The sequence below is a fragment of the Oncorhynchus clarkii genome, chromosome 6 (assembly GCF_045791955.1).
Source record: "Oncorhynchus clarkii lewisi isolate Uvic-CL-2024 chromosome 6, UVic_Ocla_1.0, whole genome shotgun sequence".
Taxonomy (NCBI): Eukaryota; Metazoa; Chordata; class Actinopteri; order Salmoniformes; family Salmonidae; genus Oncorhynchus; species Oncorhynchus clarkii.
The window spans coordinates 90,369,046-90,392,080 of NC_092152.1; the positions used below are offsets into that span (position 1 = coordinate 90,369,046).

The following is a 23,035-nucleotide window of genomic DNA, read 5'->3' on the forward strand; positions in this document are numbered from 1 at the left end:
CACCTCACTCAACCTCAGCCCCAACAACCTCACTCAACCTCAGCCCCAACAACCTCACTCAACCTCAGCCCCAACAACCTCACTCAACCTCAGCCCCAACCACCAGGTACACACACCTCACTCAACCTCAGCCCCAACAACCAGGTACACACACCTCACTCATCCTCAGCCCCAACAACCAGGTACACACACCTCCCTCAACCTCAGCCCCAACAACCAGGTACACACCCCTCACTCAACCTCAGCCCCAACAACCAGGTACACACACCTCACTCAACCTCAGCCCCAACAACCACACCTCCCTCAACCTCAGCCCCAACAACCAGGTACACACCCCTCACTCAACCTCAGCCCCAAAAACCAGGTACACACCCCTCACTCAACCTCAGCCCCAACAACCAGGTACACACACCTCACTCAACCTCAGCCCCAACAACCAGGTACACACACCTCACTCAACCTCAGCCCCAACAACCTCACTCAACCTCAGCCCCAACAACCTCACTCAACCTCAGTCCCAACAACCAGGTACACACACCTCCCTCAACCTCAGCCCCAACAACCAGGTACACACACCTCCCTCAACCTCAGCCCCAACAACCAGGGACACACACCTCACTCAACCTCAGCCCCAACAACCAGGTACACACACCTCCCTCAACCTCAGCCCCAACAACCAGGTACACACACCTCACCACACACACCTCACCACACACACCTCACTCAATCTCAGCCCCAACAACCAGGTACACACACCTCACTCAACCTCAGCCCCAACAACCACACCTCACTCAACCTCAGCCCCAACAACCAGGTACACACACCTCACCTCACACACCTCACCTCACCACACACACCTCACCACACACACCTCACACCTCACATCTGACTCATTCCTCTCTACTGTATAATCCTGTATTGAGTCTCCATTATGATTCAATACATCTGACTCATTCTTCATAACTGTGTGTTTCAGAGCTCTACGTCCCACTACAACACAGGGACGTGGGGCATCGTCCAGGGCCAGTTGAGGCCCCTGCTGGCCCCCAGAGTCTATACTCTCCCCATGGTGAGGTCCATAGGGAAGACTATGGTGCAAGGAAAGAACTATGGACCTCAGATCACTGTCAAAAGGATCTCTACACGGTATGTCCACTGTCCTAGAGGAGTAGAGATGTTCTCCCCACGGTCTGTCCACTGTCCTAGAGGAGTAGAGATGTTCTCCTCACGGTTTGTCCACTATCCTAGAGGAGTAGAGATGTTCTCCCCACGGTCTGTCCACTATCCTAGATGAGTAGAGATGTAGAGATTCTCCTCACGGTCTGTCCACTGTCCTAGAGGAGTAGAGATGTTCTCCTCACGGTCTGTCCACTATCCTAGAGGAGTAGAGATGTTCTCCTCACGGTCTGTCCACTATCCTAGAGGAGTAGAGATGTTCTCCTCACAGTCTGTCCACTATCCTAGAGGAGTAGAGATGTTCTCCTCACGGTTTTTCCACTATCCTAGAGGATTAGAGATGTAGAGGTTCTCCTCACGGTCTGTCCACTATCCTAGAGGAGTAGAGATGTTCTCCTCACGGTCTGTCCACTATCCTAGAGGAGTGGAGATGTAGAGATTCTCCTCACGGTCTGTCCACTATCCTAGAGGAGTAGAGATGTTCTCCTCACGGTCTGTCCACTATCCTAGAGGAGGAGAGATGTAGAGATTCTCGTCACGGTCTGTCCACTATCCTAGAGGAGTAGAGATGTTCTCCTCACGGTCTGTCCACTATCCTAGAGGAGGAGAGATGTAGAGGTTCTCCTCACGGTTTGTCCACTATCCTAGAGGAGTAGAGATGTAGAGGTTCTCCTCACGGTCTGTCCACTATCCTAGAGGAGTAGAGATGTTCTCCTCACGGTCTGTCCACTATCCTAGAGGAGTAGAGATGTTCTCCTCACGGTCTGTCCACTATCCTAGAGGAGGAGAGATGTAGAGATTCTCCTCACGGTCTGTCCACTATCCTAGAGGAGTAGAGATGTTCTCCTCACGGTCTGTCCACTATCCTAGAGGAGGAGAGATGTAGAGGTTCTCCTCACGGTTTGTCCACTATCCTAGAGGAGTAGAGATGTAGAGGTTCTCCTCACGGTCTGTCCACTATCCTAGAGGAGTAGAGATGTTCTCCTCACGGTCTGTCCACTATCCTAGAGGAGGAGAGATGTAGAGGTTCTCCTCACGGTCTGTCCACTATCCTAGAGGAGTAGAGGTTCTCCTCACGGTCTGTCCACTATCCTAGAGGAGTGGAGGTTCTCCTCACGGTCTGTCCACTATCCTAGAGGAGTGGAGGTTCTCCTCACGGTCTGTCCACTATCCTAGAGGAGTGGAGGTTCTCCTCACGGTCTGTCCACTATCCTAGAGGAGTGGAGATGTTCTCCTCACGGTCTGTCCACTATCCTAGAGGAGTAGAGGTTCTCCTCACGGTCTGTCCACTATCCTAGAGGAGTGGAGATGTTCTCCTCACGGTCTGTCCACTATCCTAGAGGAGTAGAGATGTTCTCCCCACGGTCTGTCCACTATCCTAGAGGAGTGGAGATGTTCTCCTCACGGTCTGTCCACTATCCTAGAGGAGTGGAGATGTTCTCCTCACGGTCTGTCCACTATCCTAGAGGAGTGGAGATGTTCTCCTCACGGTCTGTCCACTATCCTAGAGGAGTAGAGATGTTCTCCTCACGGTCTGTCCACTATCCTAGAGGAGTGGAGATGTTCTCCTCACGGTCTGTCCACTATCCTAGAGGAGTAGAGATGTTCTCCTCACGGTCTGTCCACTATCCTAGAGGAGTAGAGATGTTCCCCTCACGGTCTGTCCACTATCCTAGAGGAGTGGAGATGTTCTCCTCACGGTCTGTCCACTATCCTAGAGGAGTGGAGATGTTCTCCTCACGGTCTGTCCACTATCCTAGAGGAGTAGAGATGTTCTCCTCACGGTCTGTCCACTATCCTAGAGGAGTGGAGATGTTCTCCTCACGGTCTGTCCACTATCCTAGAGGAGTAGAGATGTTCTCCTCACGGTCTGTCCACTATCCTAGAGGAGTAGAGATGTTCCCCTCACGGTCTGTCCACTATCCTAGAGGAGTGGAGATGTTCTCCTCACGGTCTGTCCACTATCCTAGAGGAGTGGAGATGTTCTCCTCACGGTCTGTCCACTATCCTAGAGGAGTAGAGATGTTCTCCTCACGGTCTGTCCACTATCCTAGAGGAGTAGAGATGTTCTCCTCACGGTCTGTCCACTATCCTAGAGGAGTAGAGATGTAGAAATACATCAGAATCACTGTCAAGATGTTTTCTTAAAGAGCTTTTTCAACACAAAGAATCTTAAAGTGTCTTTGAAAACCACAAAGACATGTAGTGATCTGAAGGTTGATGTGGCACCACTGTTTCAGATGTCTGCTCGGTACGGCAGTATGAAATGCAGTGTGTTAATGCTATGATGTCTGCTCGGTACGGCAGTATGAAATGCAGTGTGTTAATGCTATGATGTCTGCTCGGTACGGCAGTATGAAATGCAGTGTGTTAATGTTATGATGTCTGCTCGGTACGGCAGTATGAAATGCAGTGTGTTCATGTTATGATGTCTGCTCGGTACGGCAGTATGAAATGCAGTGTGTTTATGCTATGATGTCTGCTCGGTACGGCAGTATGAAATGCAGTGTGTTCATGTTATGATGTCTGCTCGGTACGGCAGTATGAAATGCAGTGTGTTAATGCTATGATGTCTGCTCGGTACGGCAGTATGAAATGCAGTGTGTTTATGCTATGATGTCTGCTCGGTACGGCAGTATGAAATGCAGTGTGTTCATGTTATGATGTCTGCTCGGTACGGCAGTATGAAATGCAGTGTGTTAATGCTATGATGTCTGCTCGGTACGGCAGTATGAAATGCAGTGTGTTTATGCTATGATGTCTGCTCGGTACGGCAGTATGAAATGCAGTGTGTTTATGCTATGATGTCTGCTCGGTACGGCAGTATGAAATGCAGTGTGTTTATGTTATGATGTCTGCTCGGTACGGCAGTATGAAATGCAGTGTGTTTATGTTACATTGAGATTCAACTAATTGTTCTCTGCCTCCCTTTTTCTTTCATCTTCCCTTTCCTCTACCTTCTCTCTCTCTCTCCTTCCTCTACCTTCTCTCCATCCTCTACCTCTACCTCTCTCTGTCTCTCTCTCGCTCTCTCTCTCTCCCCCTCTCTCTCTCCCTCTCTCTCTGTCCCCTATCTCCTCTCTCTCGCTCCTTCCTCTACCTCCTCTCTCTATCTCTCTCTCTCTCTGTCCCCTATCTCCTCTCTCTCGCTCCTTCCTCTACCTTCTCTCTCTCTCTCTCTGTCCCCTATCTCCTCTCTCTCGCTCCTTCCTCTACCTTCTCCCTCTCTCTCTCCCTCCATTCTCTACCTCCTCCATCTCTCTCTCTGCCTCTCTCTCCATCCTCTACCTCCTCCCCCTCTCTCGCTCCATCCTCTCTCTCTTTCTTTCTCTCTCTTTCTCTCTCTGCCTCTCTTTCTTTCTCTCTCTGCCTCTCTCTCCATCCTCCTCTCTCTCTGTCCAGGGGTCGTAAGTGTAAGCCCATCTTTGTGCAGATAGCCCGTCAGGTGGTCAAGCTGAATGCGTCTGACCTGCGACTGCCGTCCAGGGCCTGGAAGGTCAAGCTGGTGGGGGAGGGGGCCGACGATGCTGGAGGGGTGTTTGATGACACCATCACTGAGATGTGTCAGGTAGAGTAACAGTTTAACTACAGTAGAGTTTACAGTAAGCTGTCAGATAGAGTAACAGTTTAACTACAGTAGAGTTTACAGTTAGATGTTAGGTAGAGTAACAGTTTAACTACAGTAGAGTTTACAGTTAGATGTGTCAGTTACAGGTAGAGTTTACAGTAAGATGTGTCAGTTACAGTAGAGTTTACAGTTAGATGTGTCAGTTACAGGTAGAGTTTACAGTTAGATGTGTCAGTTACAGGTAGAGTTTACAGTTAGATGTGTCAGTTACAGTAGAGTTTACAGTTAGATGTGTCAGGTAGAGTAACAGTATAACTACAGTAGAGTTTACAGTTAAATGTGTCATTTACAGTATAGTTTACAGTTAGATGTGTCAGGTAGAGTAACAGTCTAACTACAGTAGAGTTTACAGTAAGCTGTGTCAGTTACAGTATAGTTTACAGTTAGCTGTGTCAGTTACAGGTAGAGTTTACAGTTAGATGTGTCAGTTACAGGTAGAGTTTACAGTTAGCTGTGTCAGTAACAGTAGAGTTTGCGGTTAGATGTGTCAGTTACAGTAGAGTTTACAGTTAAGATGTGTCAGTTACAGTATAGTTTACAGTTAAGATGTGTCAGTTACAGTAGAGTTTACAGTTAGATGTGTCAGTTACAGTAGAGTTTACAGTTAAGATGTGTCAGTTACAGTATAGTTTACAGTTAAGATGTGTCAGTTACAGTAGAGGTTACAGTTATATGTGTCAGGTACATGTAGAGTTTACAGATGTGTCAGTTACATGTAGAGTTTACAGTTAGATGTGTCAGTTACAGTAGAGTTTACAGTTAGATGTGTCAGTTACAGTAGAGGTTACAGTTATATGTGTCAGGTACATGTAGAGTTTACAGATGTGTCAGTTACATGTAGAGTTTACAGTTAGATGTGTCAGTTACAGTAGAGTTTACAGTTAGATGTGTCACTTACAGTAGAGTTTACAGTTAAGATGTGTCAGTTACAGTAGAGTTTACAGTTAAGATGTGTCAGTTACAGTGGAGTTTACAGTTAGATGTGTCAGTTACAGTAGAGTTTTCAGTTAGATGTGTCAGTTACAGGTAGAGTTTACAGTTAGATGTAACAGTAGAGTTTACAGTTAGATGTGTGATTTACAGTAGAGTCTACAGTTAGATGTGTCAGTTACAGGTAGAGTTTACAGTTAAATGTGTAATTTACAGTAGAGTTTACAGTAAGCTGTGTCAGTTACAGTAGAGTTTACAGTTAGATGTGTCAGTTACAGTGGAGTTTACAGTTAGATGTGTCAGTTACAGTGGAGTTTACAGTTAGATACTGCAGGGGGTATTATTAACAGTAGAATTAGTGACTGTATTATAAATAGTAGTGAGATAGTAACAGTATAATTAGTGACTATTATAAATAGTAGTGGGACAGTAACAGTAGAATTAGTGACTATTATAAATAGTAGTGGGACAGTAACAGTAGAATTAGTGACTGTATTATAAATAGTAGTGAGATAGTAACAGTAGAATTAGTGACTGTATTATAAATAGTAGTGAGATAGTAACAGTAGAATTAGTGACTGTATTATAAATAGTAGTGAGATAGTAACAGTAGAATTAGTGACTGTATTATAAATAGTAGTGAGATAGTAACAGTAGAATTAGTGACTGTATTATAAATAGTAGTGAGATAGTAACAGTAGAATTAGTGACTGTATTATAAATAGTAGTGGGATAGTAACAGTAGAATTAGTGACTGTATTATAAATAGTAGTGAGATAGTAACAGTAGAATTAGTGACTGTATTATAAATAGTAGTGAGATAGTAACAGTAGAATTAGTGACTGTATTATAAATAGTAGTGAGACAGTAACAGAAGAATTAGTGACTGTATTATAAATAGTAGTGGGACAGTAACAGTAGAATTAGTGACTATTATAAATAGTAGTGGGACAGTAACAGTAGAATTAGTGACTGTATTATAAATAGTAGTAGGATAGTAACAGTAGAATTAGTGACTGTATTATAAATAGTAGTGAGACAGTAACAGTAGAATTAGTGACTATTATAAATAGTAGTGAGACAGTAACAGTAGAATTAGTGACTATTATAAATAGTAGTGGGATAGTAACAGTAGAATTAGTGACTGTATTATAAATAGTAGTGAGACAGTAACAGTAGAATTAGTGACTATTATAAATAGTAGTGGGACAGTAACAGTAGAATTAGTGACTGTATTATAAATAGTAGTGAGACAGTAACAGAAGAATTAGTGACTGTATTATAAATAGTAGTGGGACAGTAACAGTAGAATTAGTGACTATTATAAATAGTAGTGGGACAGTAACAGTAGAATTAGTGACTGTATTATAAATAGTAGTAGGATAGTAACAGTAGAATTAGTGACTGTATTATAAATAGTAGTGAGACAGTAACAGTAGAATTAGTGACTATTATAAATAGTAGTGAGACAGTAACAGTAGAATTAGTGACTATTATAAATAGTAGTGGGATAGTAACAAACATTCTAAGTGGTTTGCTGTTTAGGATTTGGGGACAAAGCCTCAGTCTCAACCTGAAGTCATTTCCTTGTGGTGTCTGCACTATTTCAAATCAAATCAAATGTATTTATATAGCCCTTCGTACATCAGCTGATATCTCAAAGTGCTGTACAGAAACCCAGCCTAAAACCCCAAACAGCAAGCAATGCAGGTGTAGAAGCACGGTGGCTAGGAAAAACTCCCTAGAAAGGCCAAAACCTAGGAAGAAACCTAGAGAGGAACCAGGCTATGTGGGGTGGCCAGTCCTCTTCTGGCTGTGCCGGGTGGAGATTATAACAGAACATGGCCAAGATGTTCAAATGTTCATAAATGACCAGCATGGTCCAATAATAATAAGGCAGAACAGTTGAAACTGGAGTTCTATGTCTATTCTTCTGAGTTTATCCAAACTTCTTTACCAGAGAAATTGACTGTTTTCCTGAAATGTTCAACTAACAAATCGTGAGTCAGAAAAGTGATATTATTTAGAGACGGGCTGTGGACAGGATATCTTGTGAGACTGACGCCTATTTCCTGTGTAGGAGTTGGAGACGGGAGTAGTGGATCTCCTCATCCCCTCCCCCAACGCCACAGCTGAGGTGGGCTACAACAGAGACAGGTGAGGACTGGCTAGGACACCAACAGAGACGCACAGTACCACATATAGAGACAGTACCACAATACTGACACGCTGTCTCATTACCAGTCACCATAGAGACAGTACCACATTACTGACACGCTGTCTCATTACTAGTCACCATAGAGACAGTACCACATTACTGACATGCTGACTCATTACCAGTCACCATAGAGACGCTGTCTCATTACCAGTCACCATAGAGACAGTACCACATTACTGACACGCTGTCTCATTACTAGTCACCATAGAGACAGTACCACATTACTGACATGCTGTCTCATTACCAGTCACCATAGAGACGCTGTCTCATTACCAGTCACCATAGAGACAGTACCACATTACTGACACGCTGTCTCATTACCAGTCACCATAGAGACAGTACCACGTTACTGACACGCTGTCTCATTACCAGTCACCATATAGAGACAGTACCACAGACTATACAGAAGTATAGTCTATATGACTCTGTGTTATGGGCCACTACAGAGCTATAGTCTATATGACTCTGTGTTATGGGCCACTACAGAGCTATAGTCTATATGACTCTGTGTCGTGGGCCATTACAGAGCTATAGTCTAAATGACTCTGTGTTATGGGCCACTACAGAGCTATAGTCTATATGACTCTGTGTTGTGGGCCACTACAGAGCTCTAGTCTATATGAGGTCAACTCTAAACCTCCCTCCCTCCCCCAGGTTCCTGCTGAGCCCGTCAGCCTGTCTGGATGAGCAGCTCCTCCAGTTTAAGTTCCTGGGCATCCTGATGGGGGTGGCTATCCGGACCAAGAAGCCCCTGGACCTGCACCTTGCCCCCATGGTGTGGAAGCAGCTGTGTTGTATTCCTCTGGTCCTGGAGGATCTAGAGGAGGTGGACCTGCTCTACGTTCAGACACTCAACAGCATTCTTCACATTGAAGACAGCGGCATCACAGAGGATAATTTTCATGAGGTGATTTGAGATTTATTCTGTCTTTTTTTTTTCTCCTCAGCTTAAGGTCACGAGCTACGATATTGGTATGAGGATGAGGGGGGGGTGAGGATGAGGATGAGGGGGGATGAGGATGAGGATCAGGGGGGGTTGAGGATGAGGGGGATGAGGAGGATGAGGGGGAGAGGGAAAGAGACACAACGAGAAGCTTGGAGGGGAGTGATGGTTCACATCCATTCAGTTTGGATTCAATACTGGAACTGACATGGATGGGGAGATTTGACTTGGAAACTAGCCTAGGAAATGGTGCTGTGTTTCCTGTTCGACTTGGAAACTAGCCTAGGAAATGAGCTGTGTTTCCTGTTCGACTTGGAAACTAGCCTAGGAAATGGAGCTGTGTTTCCTGTTCGACTTGGAAACTAGCCTAGGAAATGGAGCTGTGTTTCCTGTTCGACTTGGAAACTAGCCTAGGAAATGGAGATGTGTTTCCTGTTTGACTTGGAAACTAGCCTAGGAAATGAGCTGTGTTTCCTGTTCGACTTGGAAACTAGCCTAGGAAATGGTGCTGTGTTTCCTGTTCGACTTGGAAACTAGCCTAGGAAATGAGCTGTGTTTCCTGTTCGACTTGGAAACTAGCCTAGGAAATGGAGCTGTGTTTCCTGTTTGACTTGGAAACTAGCCTAGGAAATGGAGCTGTGTTTCCTGTTTGACTTGGAAACTAGCCTAGGAAATGAAGCTGTGTTTCCTGTTCGACTGAGAAACTAGCCTAGGAAATGGAGCTGTGTTTCCTGTTTGACTTGGAAACTAGCCTAGGAAATGGAGCTGTGTTTCCTGTTTGACTTGGAAACTAGCCTAGGAAATGGAGCTGTGTTTCCTGTTTGACTTGGAATGGTGATAATATGGTATGGTGATAATATGGTATGGTGATAATATGGTATGGTGATAATATGGTATGGTGATAATATGGTATGGTGAGGTCCCTCAGTATGGTAATAATATGGTATGGTGATAATATGGTATGGTGAGGTCCCTCAGTATGGTGATAATATGGTATGGTGATAATATGGTATGGTGGTAATATGGTATGGTGATAATATGGTATGGTGATAATATGGTATGGTGAGGTCCCTCAGTATGGTAATAATATGGTATGGTGATAATATGGTATGGTGATAATATGGTATGGTGAGGTCTCTCAGTATGGTGATAATATGGTATGGTGATAATATGGTATGGTGATAATATGGTATGGTGTGGTCCCTCAGTATGGTGATAATATGGTATGGTGATAATATGGTATGGTGTGGTCCCTCAGTATGGTGATAATATGGTATGGTGATAATATGGTATGGTGATAATATGGTATGGTGAGGTCTCTCAGTATGGTGATAATATGGTATGGTGATAATATGGTATGGTGAGGTCCCTCAGTATGGTGATAATATGGTATGGTGATAATATGGTATGGTGAGGTCTCAGTATGGTGATAATATGGTATGGTGGTAATATGGTATGGTGATAATATGGTATGGTGAGGTCTTTCAGTATGGTGATAATATGGTATGGTGATAATATGGTATGGTGGTAATATGGTATGGTGATAATATGGTATGGTGAGGTCTCTCAGTATGGTGATAATATGGTATGGTTATAATATGGTATGGTGAGGTCTCAGTATGGTGATAATATGGTATGGTGACAATATGGTATGGTGGTAATATGGTATGGTGATAATATGGTATGGTGGTAATATGGTATGGTGATAATATGGTATGGTGGTAATATGGTATGGTGATAATATGGTATGGTGAGGTCTCTCAGTATGGTGATAATATGGTATGGTTATAATATGGTATGGTGAGGTCTCAGTATGGTGATAATATGGTATGGTGGTAATATGGTATGGTGATAATATGGTATGGTGAGGTCTCTCAGTATGGTGATAATATGGTATGGTGATAATATGGTATGGTGGTAATATGGTATGGTGATAATATGGTATGGTGAGGTCTCAGTATTGTGATAATATGGTATGGTGGTAATATGGTATGGTGAGGTCTCTCAGTATGGTGATAATATGGTGTGGTGATAATATGGTATGGTGAGGTCTCAGTATGGTGATAATATGGTATGGTGGTAATATGGTATGGTGATAATATGGTATGGTGAGGTCTCTCAGTATGGTGATAATATGGTATGGTGATAATATGGTATGGTGGTAATACACCATGGCCAACCTTCGCTCCCCCCGACACACACACAGATAACCACTGCACTGTGACTCTACTGGACTGGACCGGGCTCCCTCTCTCTCTCACACAGAAACACACACAGACACACACACACACACACATACTGGAATGCAAGGGTCCTGTTGATGCAGCACATCCTGTCTGGGGATTGGCCAGTTGGCCTGCCTCCCAGGAAGGACCACAGCCAGGATAGATAGAGAGAGTCCAGAGAGGGAGAGGAAGGGAGAGAGGGGGGGAAGAGGGAGAGAGAGAGAGACATGGCCTCCCTGTCTTGTGAAGGAAGGGCCACAGCCAGGGGAAAGAGAGAGAGGTGGAGGAGAGGTGGGAGAGAGAGAAATGGCCTCTCAGGCCCACAGTCTCCTAGCCAAGAGAGGGAAAGAGGGAGGAAGGAGCAGGAGGAGAGAGAGAAATGGCCTCTCAGGCCCACAGTCTCCTAGCCAAGAGAGGGAAAGAGGGAGGAAGGAGCAGGAGGAGAGAGAGAAATGGCCTCTCAGGCCCACAGTCTCCTAGCCAAGAGAGGGAAAGAGGGAGGAAGGAGCAGGAGGAGAGAGAGAAATGGCCTCTCAGGCCCACAGTCTCCTAGCCAAGAGAGGGAAAGAGGGAGGAAGGAGCGGGAGGAGAGAAAGAGAGAGACAGGGAATAAAGAGAAAGGGACTGTAATCTCCTGATCTGACAGGATTCTGAATCAACTCTCTACAAATGGAATTGACCCCGCAACTTGAATTCAGATGAAGTGATGTTGTACTGTTGTGTTCCTCCTCCTAGATGATTCCTCTGGATTCCTTCGTGGGTCAGAGTGCAGACGGTAAGATGGTTCCTATCATCCCCGGGGGAAACAGCATCCCTCTGACCTTCTCCAACAGGAAGGAGTATGTAGCCCGGGCCATCGAGTACCGCCTGCACGAGATAGACAGACAGGTACGAGACAGATAACACCATCGAGTACCGCCTGCACCAGATAGACAGACAGGTACGAGACACAGGAGTACCGCCTGCACCAGATAGACAGACAGGTACGAGACACAGATAACACCATCGAGTACCGCCTGCACCAGATAGACAGACAGGTACGACACAGATAACACCATCGAGTACCGCCTGCACCAGATAGACAGACAGGTACGACACAGATAACACCATCGAGTACCGCCTGCACCAGATAGACAGACAGGTACGAGACAGATAACACCATCGAGTACCGCCTGCACCAGATAGACAGACAGGTACGACACACAGGAGTACCGCCTGCACCAGATAGACAGACAGGTACGAGACAGATAACACCATCGAGTACCGCCTGCACCAGATAGACAGACAGGTACGAGACAGATAACACCATCGAGTACCGCCTGCACCAGATAGACAGACAGGTACGAGACAGATAACACCATCGAGTACCGCCTGCACCAGATAGACAGACAGGTACGAGACACAGGAGTACCGCCTGCACCAGATAGACAGACAGGTACGAGACAGATAACACCATCGAGTACCGCCTGCACCAGATAGACAGACAGGTACGAGACAGATAACACCATCGAGTACCGCCTGCACCAGATAGACAGACAGGTACGACACACAGGAGTACCGCCTGCACCAGATAGACAGACAGGTACGAGACAGATAACACCATCGAGTACCGCCTGCACCAGATAGACAGACAGGTACGAGACAGATAACACCATCGAGTACCGCCTGCACCAGATAGACAGACAGGTACGACACACAGGAGTACCGCCTGCACCAGATAGACAGACAGGTAAGGAGACACAGGAGTACCGCCTGCACCAGATAGACAGACAGGTACGAGACAGATAACACCATCGAGTACCGCCTGCACCAGATAGACAGACAGGTACGAGACAGATAACACCATCGAGTACCGCCTGCACCAGATAGACAGACAGGTACGAGACAGATAACACCATCGAGTACCGCCTGCACCAGATAGACAGACAGGTACGAGACAGACAACACCATCGAGTACCGCCTGCACCAGATAGACAGACAGGTACGACACAGATAACACCATCGAGTACCGCCTGCACCAGATAGACAGACAGGTACGAGACAGATAACACCATCGAGTACCGCCTGCACCAGATAGACAGACAGGTACGAGACAGATAACACCATCGAGTACCGCCTGCACCAGATAGACAGACAGGTACGACACAGATAACACCATCGAGTACCGCCTGCACCAGATAGACAGACAGGTACGAGACAGATAACACCATCGAGTACCGCCTGCACCAGATAGACAGACAGGTACGAGACAGATAACACCATCGAGTACCGCCTGCACCAGATAGACAGACAGGTACGAGACAGATAACACCATCGAGTACCGCCTGCACCAGATAGACAGACATGTACGAGACAGACAACACCATCGAGTACCGCCTGCACCAGATAGACAGACAGGTACGAGACAGACAACACCATCGAGTACCGCCTGCACCAGATAGACAGACAGGTACGACACAGATAACACCATCGAGTACCGCCTGCACCAGATAGACAGACAGGTACGACACAGATAACACCATCGAGTACCGCCTGCACCAGATAGACAGACAGGTACGACACAGATAACACCATCGAGTACCGCCTGCACCAGATAGACAGACAGGTACGAGACAGACAACACCATCGAGTACCGCCTGCACCAGATAGACAGACAGGTACGAGACAGACAACACCATCGAGTACCGCCTGCACCAGATAGACAGACAGGTACGACACAGATAACACCATCGAGTACCGCCTGCACCAGATAGACAGACAGGTACGACACAGATAACACCATCGAGTACCGCCTGCACCAGATAGACAGACAGGTACGAGACAGATAACACCATCGAGTACCGCCTGCACCAGATAGACAGACAGGTACGACACACAGGAGTACCGCCTGCACCAGATAGACAGACAGGTACGAGACAGATAACACCATCGAGTACCGCCTGCACCAGATAGACAGACAGGTACGAGACAGATAACACCATCGAGTACCGCCTGCACCAGATAGACAGACAGGTACGACACACAGGAGTACCGCCTGCACCAGATAGACAGACAGGTACGAGACACAGGAGTACCGCCTGCACCAGATAGACAGACAGGTACGAGACAGATAACACCATCGAGTACCGCCTGCACCAGATAGACAGACAGGTACGATACAGATAACACCATCGAGTACCGCCTGCACCAGATAGACAGACAGGTACGAGACAGACAACACCATCGAGTACCGCCTGCACCAGATAGACAGACAGGTACGAGACAGACAACACCATCGAGTACCGCCTGCACCAGATAGACAGACAGGTACGAGACAGATAACACCATCGAGTACCGCCTGCACCAGATAGACAGACAGGTACGACACAGATAACACCATCGAGTACCGCCTGCACCAGATAGACAGACAGGTACGACACAGATAACACCATCGAGTACCGCCTGCACCAGATAGACAGACAGGTACGACACAGATAACACCATCGAGTATCGCCTGCACCAGATAGACAGACAGGTACGAGACAGACAACACCATTGAGTACCGCCTGCACCAGATAGACAGACAGGTACGACACAGATAACACCATCGAGTACCGCCTGCACCAGATAGACAGACAGGTACGACACAGATAACACCATCGAGTACCGCCTGCACCAGATAGACAGACAGGTACGACACACAGGAGTACCGCCTGCACCAGATAGACAGACAGGTAAGGAGACACAGGAGTACCGCCTGCACCAGATAGACAGACAGGTACGAGACAGATAACACCATCGAGTACCGCCTGCACCAGATAGACAGACAGGTACGAGACAGATAACACCATCGAGTACCGCCTGCACCAGATAGACAGACAGGTACGAGACAGATAACACCATCGAGTACCGCCTGCACCAGATAGACAGACAGGTACGAGACAGACAACACCATCGAGTACCGCCTGCACCAGATAGACAGACAGGTACGACACAGATAACACCATCGAGTACCGCCTGCACCAGATAGACAGACAGGTACGAGACAGATAACACCATCGAGTACCGCCTGCACCAGATAGACAGACAGGTACGAGACAGATAACACCATCGAGTACCGCCTGCACCAGATAGACAGACAGGTACGACACAGATAACACCATCGAGTACCGCCTGCACCAGATAGACAGACAGGTACGAGACAGATAACACCATCGAGTACCGCCTGCACCAGATAGACAGACAGGTACGAGACAGATAACACCATCGAGTACCGCCTGCACCAGATAGACAGACAGGTACGAGACAGATAACACCATCGAGTACCGCCTGCACCAGATAGACAGACATGTACGAGACAGACAACACCATCGAGTACCGCCTGCACCAGATAGACAGACAGGTACGAGACAGACAACACCATCGAGTACCGCCTGCACCAGATAGACAGACAGGTACGACACAGATAACACCATCGAGTACCGCCTGCACCAGATAGACAGACAGGTACGACACAGATAACACCATCGAGTACCGCCTGCACCAGATAGACAGACAGGTACGACACAGATAACACCATCGAGTACCGCCTGCACCAGATAGACAGACAGGTACGAGACAGACAACACCATCGAGTACCGCCTGCACCAGATAGACAGACAGGTACGAGACAGACAACACCATCGAGTACCGCCTGCACCAGATAGACAGACAGGTACGACACAGATAACACCATCGAGTACCGCCTGCACCAGATAGACAGACAGGTACGACACAGATAACACCATCGAGTACCGCCTGCACCAGATAGACAGACAGGTACGAGACAGATAACACCATCGAGTACCGCCTGCACCAGATAGACAGACAGGTACGACACACAGGAGTACCGCCTGCACCAGATAGACAGACAGGTACGAGACAGATAACACCATCGAGTACCGCCTGCACCAGATAGACAGACAGGTACGAGACAGATAACACCATCGAGTACCGCCTGCACCAGATAGACAGACAGGTACGACACACAGGAGTACCGCCTGCACCAGATAGACAGACAGGTACGAGACACAGGAGTACCGCCTGCACCAGATAGACAGACAGGTACGAGACAGATAACACCATCGAGTACCGCCTGCACCAGATAGACAGACAGGTACGAGACAGATAACACCATCGAGTACCGCCTGCACCAGATAGACAGACAGGTACGAGACAGACAACACCATCGAGTACCGCCTGCACCAGATAGACAGACAGGTACGAGACAGACAACACCATCGAGTACCGCCTGCACCAGATAGACAGACAGGTACGAGACAGATAACACCATCGAGTACCGCCTGCACCAGATAGACAGACAGGTACGACACAGATAACACCATCGAGTACCGCCTGCACCAGATAGACAGACAGGTACGACACAGATAACACCATCGAGTACCGCCTGCACCAGATAGACAGACAGGTACGACACAGATAACACCATCGAGTATCGCCTGCACCAGATAGACAGACAGGTACGAGACAGACAACACCATTGAGTACCGCCTGCACCAGATAGACAGACAGGTACGACACAGATAACACCATCGAGTACCGCCTGCACCAGATAGACAGACAGGTACGACACAGATAACACCATCGAGTACCGCCTGCACCAGATAGACAGACAGGTACGACACACAGGAGTACCGCCTGCACCAGATAGACAGACAGGTACGAGACAGATAACACCATCGAGTACCGCCTGCACCAGATAGACAGACAGGTACGAGACAGATAACACCATCGAGTACCGCCTGCACCAGATAGACAGACAGGTACGAGACAAATAACACCATCGAGTACCGCCTGCACCAGATAGACAGACAGGTACGACACACAGGAGTACCGCCTGCACCAGATAGACAGACAGGTACGAGACAGATAACACCATTGAGTACCGCCTGCACCAGATAGACAGACAGGTACGAGACAGATAACACCATTGAGTACCGCCTGCACCAGATAGACAGACAGGTACGAGACAGATAACACCATCGAGTACCGCCTGCACCAGATAGACAGACAGGTACGAGACAGATAACACCATCGAGTACCGCCTGCACCAGATAGACAGACAGGTACGAGACGGATAACACCATCGAGTACCGCCTGCACCAGATAGACAGACAGGTACGACACACAGGAGTACCGCCTGCACAAGATAGACAGACAGGTACGACACACAGGAGTACCGCCTGCACAAGATAGACAGACAGGTACGACACACAGGTGTACCGCCTGCACGAGATAGACAGACGGGTACGACACAGATAACACCATCGAGTACCGCCTGCACCAGATAGACAGACGGGTAAGACACAGACAACACCATCGAGTACCGCCTGCACCAGATAGACAGACGGGTACGACACAGATAACACCATCGAGTACCGCCTGCACCAGATAGACAGACAGGTACGACACAGATAACACCATCGAGTACCGCCTGCACCAGATAGACAGACAGGTACGACACAGATAACACCATCGAGTACCGCCTGCACCAGATAGACAGACAGGTACGACACAGATAACACCATCGAGTACCGCCTGCACCAGATAGACAGACAGGTACGACACACAGGAGTACCGCCTGCACCAGATAGACAGACAGGTACGAGACACACACACAGGAGTACCGCCTGCACCAGATAGACAGACAGGTACGAGACACACACACAGGAGTACCGCCTGCACCAGATAGACAGACAGGTACGACACACAGGAGTACCGCCTGCACCAGATAGACAGACAGGTACGAGACAGATAACACCATCGAGTACCTCCTGCACCAGATAGACAGACAGGTACGAGACACAGGAGTACCGCCTGTACCAGATAGACAGACAGGTACGAGACACAGGAGTACCGCCTGCACCAGATAGACAGACAGGTACGAGACACAGGAGTACCGCCTGCACCAGATAGACAGACAGGTACGAGACACAGGAGTACCGCCTGCACCAGATAGACAGACAGGTACGAGACACAGGAGTACCGCCTGCACCAGATAGACAGACAGGTACGAGACACAGGAGTACCGCCTGCACCAGATAGACAGACAGGTACGACACACACAGGAGTACCGCCTGCACGAGATAGACAGACAGGTACGAGACAGATAACACCATCGAGTACCGCCTGCACCAGATAGACAGACAGGTACGACACAGATAACACCATCGAGTACCGCCTGCACCAGATAGACAGACAGGTACGACACACAGGAGTACCGCCTGCACCAGATAGACAGACAGGTACGAGACACATAACACCATCGAGTACCGCCTGCACCAGATAGACAGACAGGTACGAGACACATAACACCATCGAGTACCGCCTGCACCAGATAGACAGACAGGTACGAGACAGATAACACCATCGAGTACCGCCTGCACCAGATAGACAGACAGGTACGACACACAGGAGTACCGCCTGCACCAGATAGACAGACAGGTACGAGATAGATAACACCATCGAGTACCACCTGCACCAGATAGACAGACAGGTACGAGACACAGGAGTACCGCCTGCACGAGATAGACAGACTGTGTGCACGAGACACAGGACGAGATAGACAGACAGGTACGAGACACAGGAGTACCGCCTGCACGAGATAGACAGACAGGTACGAGACACAGGAGTACCGCCTGCACCAGATAGACAGACAGGTACGAGACACATAACACCATCGAGTACCGCCTGCACCAGATAGACAGACAGGTACGACACAGATAACACCATCGAGTACCGCCTGCACCAGATAGACAGACAGGTACGACACACAGGAGTACCGCCTGCACCAGATAGACAGACAGGTACGAGACAGATAACACCATCGAGTACCACCTGCACCAGATAGACAGACAGGTACGAGACACAGGAGTACCGCCTGCACCAGATAGACAGACAGGTACGACACACAGGAGTACCGCCTGCACCAGATAGACAGACAGGTACGAGACACATAACACCATCGAGTACCGCCTGCACCAGATAGACAGACAGGTACGAGACACATAACACCATCGAGTACCGCCTGCACCAGATAGACAGACAGGTACGAGACAGATAACACCATCGAGTACCGCCTGCACCAGATAGACAGACAGGTACGACACACAGGAGTACCGCCTGCACCAGATAGACAGACAGGTACGAGACAGATAACACCATCGAGTACCACCTGCACCAGATAGACAGACAGGTACGAGACACAGGAGTACCGCCTGCACCAGATAGACAGACAGGTACGACACACAGGAGTACCGCCTGCACCAGATAGACAGACAGGTACGAGACACAGGAGTACCGCCTGCACCAGATAGACAGACAGGTACGACACACAGGAGTACCGCCTGCACCAGATAGACAGACAGGTACGACACACAGGAGTACCGCCTGCACCAGATAGACAGACAGGTACGACACACAGGTGTACCGCCTGCAACAGATAGACAGACAGGTACGACACACAGGTGTACCGCCTGCACCAGATAGACAGACAGGTACGACACACAGGAGTACCGCCTGCACCAGATAGACAGACAGGTACGACACACAGGAGTACCGCCTGCACGAGATAGACAGACAGGTACGACACACAGGAGTACCGCCTGCACCAGATAGACAGACAGGTACGAGACAGATAACACCATCGAGTACCGCCTGCACCAGATAGACAGACAGGTATGACACAGATAACACCATCGAGTACCGCCTGCACCAGATAGACAGACAGGTACGAGACACAGGAGTACCGCCTGCACCAGATAGACAGACAGGTACGAGACACAGGAGTACCGCCTGCACCAGATAGACAGACAGGTATGACACAGATAACACCATCGAGTACCGCCTGCACCAGATAGACAGACAGGTACGAGACACAGGAGTACCGCCTGCACCAGATAGACAGACAGGTACGAGACACAGGAGTACCGCCTGCACCAGATAGACAGACAGGTACGACACACACAGACAGGTACGAGACACAGGAGTACCGCCTGCACCAGATAGACAGACAGGTACGAGACACAGGAGTACCGCCTGCACCAGATAGACAGACAGGTATGACACAGATAACACCATCGAGTACCGCCTGCACCAGATAGACAGACAGGTACGACACACACACAGGAGTACCGCCTGCACCAGATAGACAGACAGGTACGAGACACAGGAGTACCGCCTGCACCAGATAGACAGACAGGTACGACACACACACAGGAGTACCGCCTGCACCAGATAGACAGACAGGTACGACACACACACAGGAGTACCCCCTGCAACAGATAGACAGACAGGTACGACACACACACAGGAGTACCGCCTGCACCAGATAGACAGACAGGTACGACACACAGGTGTACCGCCTGCACCAGATAGACAGACAGGTACGACACACAGGAGTACCGCCTGCACGAGATAGACAGACAGGTACGAGACACAGGAGTACCGCCTGCACGAGATAGACAGACAGGTAAGAGACACAGGAGTACCGCCTACACAAGATAGACAGACAGGTACGAGACACAGGAGTACCGCCTGCACGAGATAGACAGACAGGTACGAGACACAGGTGTACCGCCTGCACGAGATAGACAGACAGGTACGACACACAGGAGTACCGCCTGCACGAGATAGACAGACAGGTACGAGACACAGGACTACCGCCTGCACGAGATAGACAGACAGGTACGAGACACAGGAGTACCGCCTGCACGAGATAGACAGACAGGTACGAGACACAGGAGTACCGCCTGTACGAGATAGACAGACAGGTACGAGACACAGGAGTACCGCCTGCACGAGATAGACAGACAGGTACGAGACACAGGAGTACCGCCTGCACGAGATAGACAGACAGGTACGAGACACAGGTGTACCGCCTGCACGAGATAGACAGACAGGTACGAGACACAGGAGTACCGCCTGCACGAGATAGACAGACTGTGTGCACGAGACACAGGACGAGATAGACAGACAGGTACGAGACACAGGAGTACCGCCTGCACGAGATAGACAGACAGGTACGAGACACAGGAGTACCGCCTGCACCAGATAGACAGACAGGTACGAGACACATAACACCATCGAGTACCGCCTGCACCAGATAGACAGACAGGTACGACACAGATAACACAATCGAGTACCGCCTGCACCAGATAGACAGACAGGTACAACACACAGGAGTACCGCCTGCACCAGATAGACAGACAGGTACGAGACAGATAACACCATCGAGTACCACCTGCACCAGATAGACAGACAGGTACGAGACACAGGAGTACCGCCTGCACCAGATAGACAGACAGGTACGACACACAGGAGTACCGCCTGCACCAGATAGACAGACAGGTACGAGACACATAACACCATCGAGTACCGCCTGCACCAGATAGACAGACAGGTACGAGACACATAACACCATCGAGTACCGCCTGCACCAGATAGACAGACAGGTACGAGACAGATAACACCATCGAGTACCGCCTGCACCAGATAGACAGACAGGTACGACACACAGGAGTACCGCCTGCACCAGATAGACAGACAGGTACGAGACAGATAACACCATCGAGTACCACCTGCACCAGATAGACAGACAGGTACGAGACACAGGAGTACCGCCTGCACCAGATAGACAGACAGGTACGACACACAGGAGTACCGCCTGCACCAGATAGACAGACAGGTACGAGACACAGGAGTACCGCCTGCACCAGATAGACAGACAGGTACGACACACAGGAGTACCGCCTGCACCAGATAGACAGACAGGTACGACACACAGGAGTACCGCCTGCACCAGATAGACAGACAGGTACGACACACAGGTGTACCGCCTGCAACAGATAGACAGACAGGTACGACACACAGGTGTACCGCCTGCACCAGATAGACAGACAGGTACGACACACAGGAGTACCGCCTGCACCAGATAGACAGACAGGTACGACACACAGGAGTACCGCCTGCACGAGATAGACAGACAGGTACGACACACAGGAGTACCGCCTGCACCAGATAGACAGACAGGTATGACACAGATAACACCATCGAGTACCGCCTGCACCAGATAGACAGACAGGTACGAGACACAGGAGTACCGCCTGCACCAGATAGACAGACAGGTACGAGACACAGGAGTACCGCCTGCACCAGATAGACAGACAGGTATGACACAGATAACACCATCGAGTACCGCCTGCACCAGATAGACAGACAGGTACGAGACACAGGAGTACCGCCTGCACCAGATAGACAGACAGGTACGAGACACAGGAGTACCGCCTGCACCAGATAGACAGACAGGTACGACACACACAGACAGGTACGAGACACAGGAGTACCGCCTGCACCAGATAGACAGACAGGTACGAGACACAGGAGTACCGCCTGCACCAGATAGACAGACAGGTATGACACAGATAACACCATCGAGTACCGCCTGCACCAGATAGACAGACAGGTACGACACACAGGAGTACCGCCTGCACCAGATAGACAGACAGGTACGACACACAGGTGTACCGCCTGCACGAGATAGACAGACAGGTACGACACACAGGAGTACCGCCTGCACGAGATAGACAGACAGGTACGACACACAGGAGTACCGCCTGCACCAGATAGACAGACAGGTACGACACACAGAAGTACCGCCTGCACCAGATAGACAGACAGGTACGACACACAGGAGTACCGCCTGCACCAGATAGACAGACAGGTACGACACACAGGTGTACCGCCTGCACGAGATAGACAGACAGGTACGACACACAGGAGTACCGCCTGCACGAGATAGACAGACAGGTACGAGACACAGGAGTACCGCCTGCACCAGATAGACAGACAGGTACGAGACACAGGAGTACCGCCTGCAC

General features: G+C 48.9%; 1 protein-coding gene across 1 annotated transcript in view; it reads left to right on the forward strand.

Moving 5' to 3' along the window:
* LOC139411797 (probable E3 ubiquitin-protein ligase HERC1) overlaps window positions 1-23,035 on the forward strand; it is a 287,754-nt gene that overhangs the window by 247,630 nt on the left and 17,089 nt on the right. The window contains exons 77-81 of the mRNA XM_071158543.1: window positions 977-1,146; window positions 4,579-4,744; window positions 7,815-7,891; window positions 8,607-8,859; window positions 11,856-12,008. Of these exons, the coding sequence (XP_071014644.1) occupies window positions 977-1,146; window positions 4,579-4,744; window positions 7,815-7,891; window positions 8,607-8,859; window positions 11,856-12,008 (819 nt within the window). The remainder of the gene's footprint in view (window positions 1-976; window positions 1,147-4,578; window positions 4,745-7,814; window positions 7,892-8,606; window positions 8,860-11,855; window positions 12,009-23,035) is intronic.